This window comes from Cariama cristata, unplaced genomic scaffold, assembly GCF_000690535.1.
Source record: "Cariama cristata isolate BGI_N322 unplaced genomic scaffold, ASM69053v1 scaffold6107, whole genome shotgun sequence".
Taxonomy (NCBI): Eukaryota; Metazoa; Chordata; class Aves; order Cariamiformes; family Cariamidae; genus Cariama; species Cariama cristata.
Window position 1 is genome coordinate 2,446 of NW_009626970.1, and position 13,393 is coordinate 15,838.

The 13,393-nt window shown below is 39.2% G+C and overlaps 1 protein-coding gene across 1 annotated transcript; it reads left to right on the forward strand.

Moving 5' to 3' along the window:
* Nucleotides 1-3,011: 3,011 nt before the first annotated feature.
* SERINC1 (serine incorporator 1) lies at nucleotides 3,012-13,390 on the forward strand. The gene is made up of 9 exons (XM_009704252.1): nucleotides 3,012-3,167; nucleotides 4,527-4,720; nucleotides 7,950-8,029; nucleotides 8,222-8,359; nucleotides 9,315-9,484; nucleotides 9,619-9,709; nucleotides 10,831-10,972; nucleotides 11,088-11,318; nucleotides 12,910-13,390. Exons 1-9 carry the CDS (start codon nucleotides 3,132-3,134, stop codon nucleotides 13,046-13,048), a joined length of 1,221 nt encoding a protein of 406 aa, XP_009702554.1. The 5' UTR covers nucleotides 3,012-3,131; the 3' UTR covers nucleotides 13,049-13,390.
* Nucleotides 13,391-13,393: the final 3 nt, after the last annotated feature.

The following is a 13,393-nucleotide window of genomic DNA, read 5'->3' on the forward strand; positions in this document are numbered from 1 at the left end:
CAAACACCACTAAGCTGCTTATTTTTCTCAAACACATACAGGGATATGAGTTGGTAGGTCCAAAAGTTACTGGATGACAGTAGATTTATGCAGTTGTGACTTAGCAACTGTTGTCCAAGCTTCCTTACGAAAACGAGCTCAAAACTAATTGCAGAGTAACTCCTTGTCTGCATCTATGACTAAGCTGAGTTTCACCTGGGGAGTTAAGCTTTGCTCTGTGTAGTAGCATCTTACTGCTTGTACTGTAGTATTTTTTGTAGGAGGTGTGCTCTGAATTTAGGAAGAAAGTGGCACAAACTGTCCTTGTCTCCCCAGCTGATAAACTCAATTCCATGGATGGAACATTCAAAACATGAATGTTGTTTGCTTTCTGTTCTTTCTGAAGTCTGTTACTTGTTAGAAGTGTTTTTTCCAATAGTGTAATATTGTTTTATTGGAGTGCTATGTATTTTGTTCTGCCTTGCCAAAAGAAAGAAGGACTTGCTTGGACTGTAACGTGATTCCTTGCAGAAGTGGCCAACTTGTATAAATAGTATAAATTATCAATAGGTGTCTCTTGTTCAGAGATGTGCATGATCACAGCTTGTAAGAGTGAACTGTTTGGGAGCAAAATGTTTTAAAAGTTGGTGTTGGAGCTCAGACATTTAAATGACGTGTATTGCCTTGGTTGGGGCACGTTGCTTCCCAGTGAGGTGGAGACAGTTGTCTTTATTTCAGCCACTGCAAGCCTCCGGTGTCTCTAGAAACATGGGTTCTTCTGTGTTCCCCTTGATGCACTTGGGAGGAAGCTGCTTGAATTACTTGGGTATTTAACAAACAATTTAACACTGGGATTCACCAGTGACTTTTATACCTGATGGTCCTTGCACCAGAATTTCTGCAGCAGATGAGCCTAGGCTTATATTCTACTCTGCCAAACTCAACCTTTTATTCAACAGTATCTTTAAAAATACTAACTCAGAATTAGTTCGAGAAAGTAATTTTTTGAACAAAGAATAGAAATATTCTTCACTAGAAAGGTTATTTGTGTGTGTGTAGGAAATCGTGTACTACATTTCCTGCTTACTAAGCATAGATCCCCCAAATGGAGTTGCTTGCAGTCATAGAGGATCATCTGGTCCAGCCTTTTGTGGGAAAGAGCGCTTGGATGACACGATGTAGTGCCCTGTCCCGTCACATCTTGAAAACCTCTGGTGATGAGGACTCCACCATGCCCTTGGGGAGGTTGTTGCAGTGACTGATTGTCCTCACTGTAAAATATCTTTATTATATTGAGATGAAAACCTCCCCAGGAATCAGCATCTTCATACTCTTTGTGCTGTAATGGTACTGAGTGGAGGAGGTGGAGGTAAAAAAGGGCAATATACTATCTTTTACATACTGAAGTAGTTATGAGAATCTACCTAGTTTCATTTTTGAGTAAGACAAATTTAATAGTGAAGTTTGCTACTTTAAAGATGATTCTGTAGTGTAGTGGAGTGAAAATTCTTGGCTCCTCCATCCTCGGAAAGGAACACAAGTATAAAAAGAACAGAAGGAAATTATTTAAAAGAGTGAGTTTATGGGTCCAGCATGTGGGTCTGGTTGAACCCGTAAGAACAGATAATCTGAGCCTTTTCCTGAGTGCTGCTCGGGAGTGTTGTGGCAGTCTGTCTGCTCTTCCCTGCAAGCCCCACGGCCTTCCCGGTAGTGGCAGACTGCTGGCGTTTTTGTTTGTCATATGACTACACTTTTAAGAACTTTCTGACACATGCCAGTCATACTGGCTGATTGACATGCACTGGTCATGTGGCTGTGTGTTGTGACTGACTGGGTGTCTTTGACACGGCGGTTAACACCTCTGGCTTTTGTCACACGGCGGAGGTGTCCCTGGGCGTCTGCTGGGGGAGAAGCTGGGTTTGACCGCAGGTCAGGGTCTTTGTCAGAGGTTGCCTTGTCTGTCGTAGCTCAGATACAGCGATGCTCGCTTGGTAGCTTTACCTTAGCTGAAAAATATGTGACCTCCAAATCTTGGCTGTTAACTGCTCACTGGGATTTCCCATGTCTTCTAGGCAAAATAATTTATTTGTAAATAATTAAAAAAATTGATTGTACTTTCCTCTTTTGGCTTATGTTTACTTGTGAAACCTTGCCCTTCTTTCACTTCCCGAATTGTCACTCAGCAAGTGGCCGAAAATTGCAAAGGGGTGAAGTACATTTCCCGCTTCCTCCCCCCAGTGAAATAGTGCTATCTGCTCCCTTTCCTTCTTCCCAAAATTTTCTGTTTGAGAATTAAATACAAGTAACCTTTGTCCTGTGTTTTCCCCTTGTGGTATTACAACTGTACAGCATTCCTATACACTTTTGCTGTTGATATTTGGTAGCAATGACAATACAAGTACTGTGTGTTTGCTTTGTTCTCGTGGTTTGTAAGTTTTACATTGCATAAGTTAATTTTGCCAACTAACAGAATTACGTGATACGTGAGTAGCTGCTAAATACGCAATAGTTTGCAACCTAAGCTTTAGGCTATTTTCCCTATTGATTGTGCTCCAGTAATGTTTCTGGCCCCAGTGAGGATTGTGGTTGTGGCCCAGCTCTGCCAGATGCTGGAAGTACCTGGATGGCAGTTGTGCTCAGGTTTTTTTTCTCTGTGGTTTAATCTCTGCAGCTGTGGAAGGGAGGATGTAGTTGTTAATTAAAAGCAATCCTTGCATCTGATTTAGCTGAAATGAAATAAAATTCAGAAGAACAAATGAGCCTGAATCTAGTCTTTAATCATTTATCCATTCAGAGGAAATACTTTTGACACTAATTTCACTGAATAGTGATGCATTAGGAAGCACTGCCGAGATTGTGAGTGGGCTCTGTAACGGTGCAGCGACGTAGTCTATGCTGGTGATGAGATACATAGGATGAGTCATTTTCCAGCATAACTTCTGGTGATCTATGCAGCCTGATTAAATACTGGAATCTAGCAATGCAAAACTTTTAAAAAAATTTGTTTTATGTTCTGTCTCTGTCAGATACCGTGCTTATGTGGAAGCGCCCCATGCCTGCTCTGCCGATGCTGCCCCAGTGGAAACAACTCCACCATAACTCGGCTGATTTATGCATTCTTTTTACTACTTGGTGTGAGTGTTGCCTGTGTGATGTTAATACCAGGCATGGAAGAGCAGCTGAAGAAGGTCAGGTTACTTCTTTGCTAACGTGTTTGGTAGAACAAATGTCACAGATAATTGTAAATGACATGTTGAAAGGATGGGTTTTGTTTGGAAATATGTAATTGTGCTGCCACCTGTGCTTCACAGTCACCATTAATTTGATTGTAGATCAAATAAACAAAGAACTTGTGGGACAATCACTGTGCAGATGAAAAGCACTACTTAGAAATAAAGTTACATCCCTTTTTTTAACAGCTCAGAGCAGAAAAAAATACATTTTCTTGTTTGATACATAAATTAAAATCTTGTATGTGGAGTTTTAAATTATTATTGAGATACTTGTATTTGTGGCACTTAATTAATTTTGATTGCTGTTAATAAAAGAAAAAAAATAACCACAATATAAGATATCTTCTATTTTCACTGTGCTCTACTAGTTAAAATTCTATTTTAAAGTCTGCAAATGCATAACAAAAATATTTTTCACTAATGGTAGTAGCATATTTTTCACTAAGGAAATTAGGAAGTGCTTATAGGATTTTACAGTTCGTTAGTTACACGAAGATGTGATAATGCATGTAAAATCACAGAGTGCTTACTTGAATGATGGGAAAACTTATAGGTTTACTGAACTCTGATTGCGTGTGCTTTGATTCTGTTAGTCTTTGTTTTGCTGTCATTAATTTTTTTCTAGTAGATAGTAACTTCTGTTAGGCATGCCTGTGATCTTCTCCCCACATAGTTACTCATCTGTAAATGTTTATTTCAGTGTAGTATAGTAATCACATTAGAGCTTCAGTGAGAGCCATGTTAGTCACCTAGGAAAGAAAATTTCAGCCTTCTGGAGTATGATTTGACCTCAGAAAGATGTTGCTTATGTCCTGGTCTTGACTGGAAAGGATATTCCCGGCTGCTTCTTGTGGAGGTTACAGATAGTTCAAATTGATGGACTGTTTCTGTTTTAAAGAGACATAAGCAGGCTGCCTTCTCCTAGCTATGTCATGAACCTGATAGTAACTGTCAAGTCAAATTTACCAACTCCCAGATCTTTTATTTATCTCCTGATTCAGATCAACAAGTGAAAACTGTGTTCCGTTGGGAAGTTCTGAAATTGCTGATAACAAAAAGAACTCCCACTGCTAATAAGATTTGGTTTTGGTTTTGTTTAGAATTTGCCTATGCAGGATTTTTTTCGGTGAATGTGTTTAATATTCTGGTCGGACTGTAACTAACAATGCAGCTCTTCAGTATCGTATGTTTTAGAAATATTAATAGTTGCGTAATGTTACAATATTAATGAATTGTATATTAATAAATTGCTAATACTTATTTACTCACAGGAGGCCTTTTACAGATCACTGAAGTATCTTGTATTTATCACAGATTCCTGGATTTTGTGATGGAGGGCTGGGAACAACTATTCCTGGTGTGCACGGCCATGTGAATTGCGATGTACTGGTCGGTTACAAAGCCGTGTACCGTGTGTGCTTTGGTATGGCCATGTTCTTCCTTCTCTTCTCCTTGTTGATGATCAAAGTGAAGAGCAGCAATGACCCAAGAGCAGCGGTGCACAATGGGTAAGATACAGAAATGACAACTGAGATGAGCGGTGTGTGCATATGAAATACAGCTGCTGTGAAAAAAAAGCTGGTCACCTTTACTGTTCCACAGAGAATTTGCTAGTAGCTAGGAGTGTTGTTGCAGTAGAGGGCATTCAAAGTTTTTAGAGTTCTTGGACATGGCAGATTAATTTTGTAAGAGGAAAAGATACACGTGGCTGTCGCTTTTCAGAGCCTGAACTATAATAGTGGATAATCTGTCCAGAGGTTTCCCAAGATTAGAGATTCTGCTTTTGTCCAAAGACGACAAAATTCAGAGGTGAATAATAGTACTAAGTTCCATTCCACTGAAATTTTTTTTCAACAAATAGAAAGATTAAAAAAACCCTCATCTATCCTCTAGGAATTACATTCCTCTTAACTTTGATGTTTGTAAGGGCTTACTCTTTTCTGAACAGTTATATTTTAGATTGTAACAGTTATACATCTATATAGAGAGACATGTAACATACCTCTCCCCCCTCTGCTATGTATTTTTCGGCATCCCCTCTGCATAAAGAAGAGCGAGTTAGGTATTTAGTTTCTGAGCTTCCCAGTAAATTTTTCTTTTGTATTTCATTATAGTTAGGATTATCAGATGGAAGATAATAGTGGAATTTCAGCTTGTGGGTTGACACAAGTAGTTTTTATCCAGGCTCAGCCTACACGTAATGCAGCTTCTTGAGCCAAGGAGGTGTAAATATTTGCAATAGGGCATGGCACTAAAAAGCATAAAACTGTTTATGGCGCCTAGTCTTGGCGGTCACAGTGATTGCTTAGGCTGCTACTTTTCCAAGGCGATTATATTTAAGGGAAGGTATGAACAGCTAAGCCATAAAATGAAGAAATAATTTTATTTTATATTCAGTATAATAAGATTAAACAAACTTCAAATTATTTCTGTAGGGGAAAGGAAGATAATGAAGACTGAGCAGCATATTGTTTACTTCTATTGTTTACTTCTTTTGTTTGTTTCGGTCCAAAGAAAAAGGGGCTGGGTACGGTATTAAGAGGTGTTAGCAGCAGTAGCTCAGGTCAGCCTTTCCCTCCACCCTGCTTTGTTTGGGAGAGCATATTTGTTACAAGCAAGAAGAAATTGGATCAGGTACATTCTATAGCAACACTTTGTTGTTTTGTTTGGGTTGAGTTTTTTGGTTTGGTGTAGGGTGTGTTTTTTTTTTTTTTCTTTTAATTAAGAATAAAAGACACCTTTTAGATGATGTGAAATCTTTTTACGTAAAACCATTTCTTACGTGGTTGGGGTCTTCTTGATACCCTTATCTGGAGCTGTGCTCTTCAGTACAAATTTTTGTACTATTTATGCAACCCATAGCAGTTTACTTTTCTTAGCCAGTCTTGTGTCAGCACTCGGATAAAAGGAAAAATGATACTCGTTAACTGTTACTGGTACAATATTTAATAATGTTACTTCCAACACTGCGTTACAGGTAGCTTTACAGGTAGCTTTATGAGAACTGTGGCTTTTGATTTTTGAAATTGTGTGTATGCTCAGTAATACTTTGCATGTAATCTTTGTGTCAGTCATTTGGAATACTCAGAATATTGGGTTTTCCCATGTGTGTGTACTACCTCTTTCATATTTGCATGTAAGTTAAGCCCAGTAATGTGGTCCAGTGCCAATGTTCACCTTCTTTGTTTTTGTAACAGCAGTCAGAATGGTTTCTTTCCTGAGGTTAATAATAGAAAAAAATCAGTTATAATGTATTCAGAGGATTGTTGCTGGCTTGTACAGAGTGCATAGCAACTGTAGGTCTTATTTCAGATGAGTATTGGTTACGGCTGTCATGCGTGTTATATGGGCAGAGTGTTACAATACCTTAAAAGTCTGGAATTCGAGATGAAATTTATACAAACTTGAACCTGCTCTTATTTCTATAATCGAGAATGACATTGATTTAAAAAAAATAAATATTCCCTGTGTGGTTTAAAAAACTAATTATAGGGGGGTATGTATTTCACTGTAAATGTTCTAAGATAATTCAGCTTTCAAATTGAGTTTCATCACTTCTCTGTATCCCAGTGAATTAGTCCATATTTTGCATATTCTGCACTATCACCTCACATAGTTCCTCTGCACACAATTGGAATTTACTACTCTGGTCCCCATCACCTGATTGTAATAGCCAGAAGGAGAGATTAAACTTGTTCGAAGTATGGGGGAAAAATGGGAAGAGAGAGAAAACTTGAAAACCATGCAAGTGTTTGACATCTTGGGGGTGTGGTGCGTGTCTTTGCTATATTCAGTTTTGTGAAGTACATGTAGATGGTACCATGCCTCTATTTGGAGCTGCCTGTCACTGTGATCAGAAAAAATAGTCCTCACCTTACAGTTTTGTTGGCATAACTTTCTGATTTGAAGTTCCCTACGCAGGATATATTTGTATGCAGTCTGTATTTGGGGCGAGTTCGGGGAATCTTCGGTGGAAGATGTTTTCTTGTCTGCTTTCTAGGAAACATCTGATCTGTTTTGTTTGTCCATGAGTGCCTACATTTTACTGCGGGGGGGAAAAAAAAAATTCCAATGCTACTGCATTGAAACAAGGACTTAGAATTTGATTGTGTTCTTTCTGTGAGGGATAGATCCTTTACTTTTGTTGCTGTGATAGGCCTACATCCGATGAGGATTTAAAGAATCTGAAGTTAGATGGGAAGAATCCAGGCTTTTGTACATCTCTCTCTTTTAGGAAATAAGTCGAGACTGATAGGGAACTCCAGCATAATGTTTTGTGTCATTGTAGGCACCAACCAGACCACCTGCCTTTTTGGTTTTTAATATAAAACCACGTAGGGATTTTTTTTTAACCCATTTTTGTGATATGCAGGCAGTTCAATAATCTCGCTGCTCTAGTTAAACACCTTCTTAAAAAAACCACAAAACAAGTCACAATTATATTCCACCCTCGCTTCATTTGTAATGCATGAGTGAACTATCTATGGGAAACGTGTCAAACTCTGTGTCAGTCTAGCACAGTTTATGCATAATTTTCTGGAAAACAAAAATCTTGGGCAGATAAAATTTTTATCCTACTTCAAAAGCAGTGAGTTAAGAATGAGTGAATTAAAAAACAACTCTTAAGGATGTGCATTTTGTGTACTTTCAAGTTTTTGTGAATTAGATCAGACTTAACCAGTTGCCTGACTTCTCTTTTTTTCCTTTTTTTTTTTTTTAAAAAAAATTTCCCTTTAGATTCTGGTTCTTTAAATTTGCAACAGCACTTGCAATTAGTGTTGGAGCTTTCTTCATACCAGAGGGACCATTTACAACTGGTAAGGGAATATTGTCTTACAACTGCACCATGATACAGTGTAACTGGTTTTAAAACAAAGCTAAGTGTATGCTGATGTCTTAGTTTTAATTGTAGCTGTGTAACTACAGCACTTTTCTGTGTTTAGGGACATTAAGACAGGGTGGTAAATTATCTATGGTTCTGAACTGGCTTTGTTTTATTTCTCTTTTAGTGTGGTTTTATGTAGGTATGGCTGGAGCATTCTGCTTTATTCTTATTCAGCTGGTCTTGCTTATTGACTTCGCCCACTCTTGGAATGAATCTTGGGTTGAAAAAATGGAGGAAGGAAACTCAAGATGCTGGTATGCAGGTAAAGGACTGTACTACAATCAAGTTTTAAATTTCATTGTGCATTATGTTAAATAAGTTATTCACAGAGTAGTGCATTTTACCAGAGTGCAGAAAGGTTGCTTCATGCATAAGTATCATTTTCTCAGATGGTGTAGTTCAGCTCCATTGTCTAGCTGTTCTTTTGATGTATGGTTAAATAAGGAAGGGGCAGGGAGAGGGGCAGCATCCTCTGACTAATAAGGTCTAATCCCTGGCAGCAGGGAGTCAGTTTATGGTAGCAGAGAAGTGGCAATTGTAGGTTTTTTTTTTTTAGCCTCAGGTTTTCTTACACCTTAGTGCTGATTAAAAATGAACTAGCTTGTTACTGCTTCGTGTTGAGCATAAGCATCTCAAAATAACGGTTTTTTCTTTCTGTCTGTCGGTTGGTCATTCTTCAAAGGTATATGCTGAGTGAAAGGCCAAGATAGCGAAGGAGAGTACAAGTCATCTCGCTGGAGAAATGATATGTTAATTCTAATAAAGCGTTTCAGATGTGATAATTTAGGTGTTTCAAAAGATGGCACAGCCTGTCTATGTGCAATGGCCACTTCACTCTTTAATGTTTTTAATAAGATGGAATTTGGAAATAAGATTTTGTTTTTCCTTCTATTGGAGACATAGTTCTTCAGTTTCTTTTTTAAGCTTTTAGCCAAAGTGTACGTGGTGTAACTGTATTCCTTTGTACTTGCTCTTCTTGGTTGCTGTCAGAGCACTGGAGAGTCAAGTATGGTTTCAGGCTTCCCATTTATTGTGTTCTTTCTTTTTAACACCTCAGAGAGTTGAGAACTTAATTGCTTTACATTTCAGTGCCCAGAGCTGCTCTCTAATTGTCATTTTATACTGTATACAAAAGCTGATAATCATGCAATATTATTTCAATTTTAATACTCTATATTATTAACCAGTTTAAATCTTTTTTTCATCTCTCTTCACAGCTCTGCTGTCAGCTACGGCTGTCAATTATCTGCTGTCTCTAGTAGCTATTGTCTTGTTTTATGTTTATTACACTCATCCAGAAGGTTGTTCTGAAAACAAGACATTCATCAGTGTTAATATGCTGCTGTGTATTGGTGCTTCTGTAATGTCAATTCTGCCAAAGATTCAGGTATAGTTTTACTTCTGTTACCTTTTAAGGTGTGGGTTTTTTTTTGTGTGTTATCAGTCCTGGAAAGCTATAATATAACTGTGCCTGAGACTTTCAGTTGTCTAACTTTGCCGTTTTGTGACTACTTCATATAGGAATCTCAGCCAAGATCTGGTTTGCTGCAGTCTTCTGTGATCACAATTTATACAATGTATTTGACTTGGTCAGCTATGACCAATGAACCAGGTAAGTGTAGTAGCAGTATATGGCTTTTGGGGGAACCAGTTCAGCAGTAAATTGTATCTTCACCTTTTTGCATTGCAATATTAGAGTGGGGCGCTGTCATGTGTGCAAGTTAGAGGCAGGACTCATTAGTTTGTGTTTGCTCCCCCCCATCCCAACTTTCGGTAATAATACAGAAGAAATAGTTCTTCCAAAGATAACATGTTTTTCACTTGCTGTTATGTTTGTCATATGGAAGAATTTCTACCTTTTATTGGCAGGATTGCAGTATTCTAAAGCTTAGATTTTACAGATACCACGACTCTTCTAAGGTGTCTGGAAGGTTCATCTCCCTACCAGGTTTCAAGTTTTTTACCTGGCGACTGTGATACTACTGATTTATATTTTTTCCGAACTGAGGATTTTAAAAAATGTATTAATAAATGTTTTCAGTGTTTCTTGTGTCTGAAAACAGCTAAGCATCTAAAAAATTTAAATTTAAATAAATAAATTCACAGATTCTGGTGATTAAATAAACTGCCAAATATTGATTTTGATGTTTTTAGTTGGATCTCTGGCCCTTTTGTCTTAATTATGGACAATCTCCTGTGCTTCCGTGTAACAGCATACATAGGAGTCACATCTAATTCCTGCAGTAATTATGGGGAAATGAGATTGTCTGCTACTTTCCGCTGTTTCATCTGTGTTACGTGTGGATGCTGTGGGTTGGGAAATGTTGATAATACAAACTGACTTTGTAGCATTCTTTTCCAACCCTGAGATGGCTCTGGTACCCTGTCTGCACAGTATATGTTGTTTTCTAGTGGTAGAATTTCTAAAGCTTAATGTGCAGAGCATTTTTATTTTGTTGCATCTGATTATATGAGATGGAACAGTAAAGCAGTTGATGCATACCTTACATAAATTTAAAATTCTTTTATCTGCTCAGAGAGACAGATTTTTATGCCAGTTACTGTCTTTTCGAGAGATCCAATAGGCTAAAATTAGATTCAAAGCTTTTTTACTTCAAGGCTGTCACAGTCACAAAGTTCCTTCCTGTCACTGTGCATTCAGTGTGGAAAGGTACTATTAAATAGTTGTTCTGTTCTTGTTTTATGTAAGTTCTGATGTGATTTCCCCCACAGACAGGCGCTGTAATCCAAGTTTGCTGAGCATCATTGGTTACAACAGCACCACCATTCCAACCCAAGGTCAGGTAGTTCAGTGGTGGGATGCACAAGGAATTGTAGGACTGGTTTTGTTTTTGCTCTGTGTTCTCTATTCAAGGTAAGATTCCTTAAAAAAAAAAAAAAAAATCCTATTAACTTGGATTACTTCTCATTGTCAGATACAATTGTATTTATTTTGGTAATTGTACTGTGTCCTTTCCTGTCAAATACAGCATCCGAACATCCAACAACAGCCAAGTGAACAAGCTGATGCTGACCAGTGATGAATCAACACTGATAGAGGATGGAATGCCCAGGAGTGACGGCGCCCTTGACGATGGAGATGATGTTCACCGAGCCATAGATAACGAGAGGGATGGAGTCACTTACAGTTACTCCTTCTTTCATTTCATGCTTTTCCTGGCATCACTGTATATCATGATGACGCTTACCAACTGGTACAGGTATTTACGTTTGATAACATATTGTGCTAATTGTGAGCATACAAGATGCTATCTTTTGCTGGACAAGGAGGCATAAGTTGTGTGCTGTGAGGAATATAGGTCTTGAATGACACTTCTCAAGGGAAGTATACTGTTTGATCTATATTAAAAGAATTGTATTTGAAAATTGGAGTAGCCAGCCTTGATCACAAGTGCTTATCATATTTTCTAGGATAATTCTCACGATTCACTGGTCTGCTGAACTATGTCCGGTTGAAGTGAGCACGATAGATTCTTAAATTCCGTAACAACTAGAAATAAGTAAACACCAGGCCCATGTCTGGTAGAGAGAGCTGGGAAAAGGAGAGGTAGGGCATGTTATACCAGCAGGTCGAGGGAAGCGATCCTTCCCATCTACTCAGCACTGGTGAGGCCACACCTGAAGTGCTGGGTCCAGTCCTGGGCCCCCCAGTGCAAGAGAGACAGGGACAGACTGGAGAGAGTCCAGCAAAGGGCCACAAAGGTGATGAAGGGACTGGAGCATCTCTTGTGTGAGGAGAGACTGAGGGAACTAGGACTGGTCAGCCTGGAGAAGAGAAGGCTCAGGGGAGATCTCATCAATGTATATAGCTATAGCTACCTGAAGGGAGGGTGCAAAGGGGAAGGAGCCAGGATCTTCTCAGTGGTGCCCAGTGCCAGGACCAGAGGCAATGGGAACACACTGAAACACAGGAGGGTCCCTCTGAACAGCAGGAAACACTTTTTCACTGTGAGGGTGACCAAGCCCTGGCACAGGTTGCCCAGGGATCTGTTGTTGTGGAGTCTCCACCCTTGGAGACATTCAGAAGCCATCTGGGCACAGTCCTGGTTTGCTGGCTGTTGGTGCCCCTGCTTGAGCAGGGACTAAATGGCCTTCAGAGGTCCCTTCTCACCTCGGCCATTCTGTGATGGCGTCTGGTGGAAGGAAATTAGGTTGTCTGCTCCCTGAAAAGGTCCTCACAATAAAATAGTCCTCCTATGTGTGAATTGTTATTATGTTAGCAGCTTGAGCAGATGTTATTCAGAATTTAAAAATACAAATTATGGTCTCTCATAATTTTGTAAAGGGCAATTTTTATCAAAATAGCAACATTAGAAAGGTGTTCGCTTCAAAAGAAACTCTTAATGGATAGTCCTGCTGTGGATTTGATTTGTGGCCCTGCTTGGGTCAATATGACATCAAGATTATTAATTCTTCTAGGCGTTGTCTTTTGGCAAGGTAAAATGCATTATTTCTATCTATAAATGCTGTCCGTTTCCTGCCTTTCCACAGAGTTGCTTAGAGATTTCTCGTAATTATTGCTGCTTCTTGACAGCTTCTCTTACTAAATATTTTTTTGGGGTGCTGTTGCTTTCCACCTTCCTGTGACACCACCTTACAGATGGTACAATCTTGTACAAATTGGTGTGGACTGCCTGGAAGAAGGGTAGAGATGTCCTTGGAGGGGTGGAGCTGACGTGAAAATGATCTGCTCTGAAAACCACGTTGAGGAGTGGCTTACGTGTCATACATGGCCTGTGTGTCATACTGAAACAAAAATTGTAAATGATCTTTCTTTTCCTTTTTTCACAGTCCCGATTCTTCTTATGAGACAATGACCAGCAAATGGCCGTCTGTCTGGGTGAAGATATCTTCCAGCTGGATTGGCATCGTGCTGTACGTGTGGACTCTGGTTGCTCCGCTGGTTCTTACAAACCGTGACTTTGACTGAGCTGCGCTACTCTCTAGGGAGGTTGTGCTAGCTTCCCCGTGTCTTTGAAATGAATAGTATTCCAGATAATAGTGCAGTTGTAAATATGCGCGCGTGTGTGCGCACACGTGTGTGCGTGTGCTGTCCATGTAGTATACCCTGCTTTATTCTGCATGATTACCTTGAATCATGTCTCTTGTCATTTCACTAAATGACTTTTTCTAGCTGAGCTCAGTGACAATTGCTATAACGATGGTTTTCATAGAATTACTCCTGTATTGAGTGCTTCGGGAGCATTCGATGTAAGATCAAAACCTTTTGGAAGTAGGTTTGTTTTTCCCCTCAGTTGCATTAAATAGTTGTAGG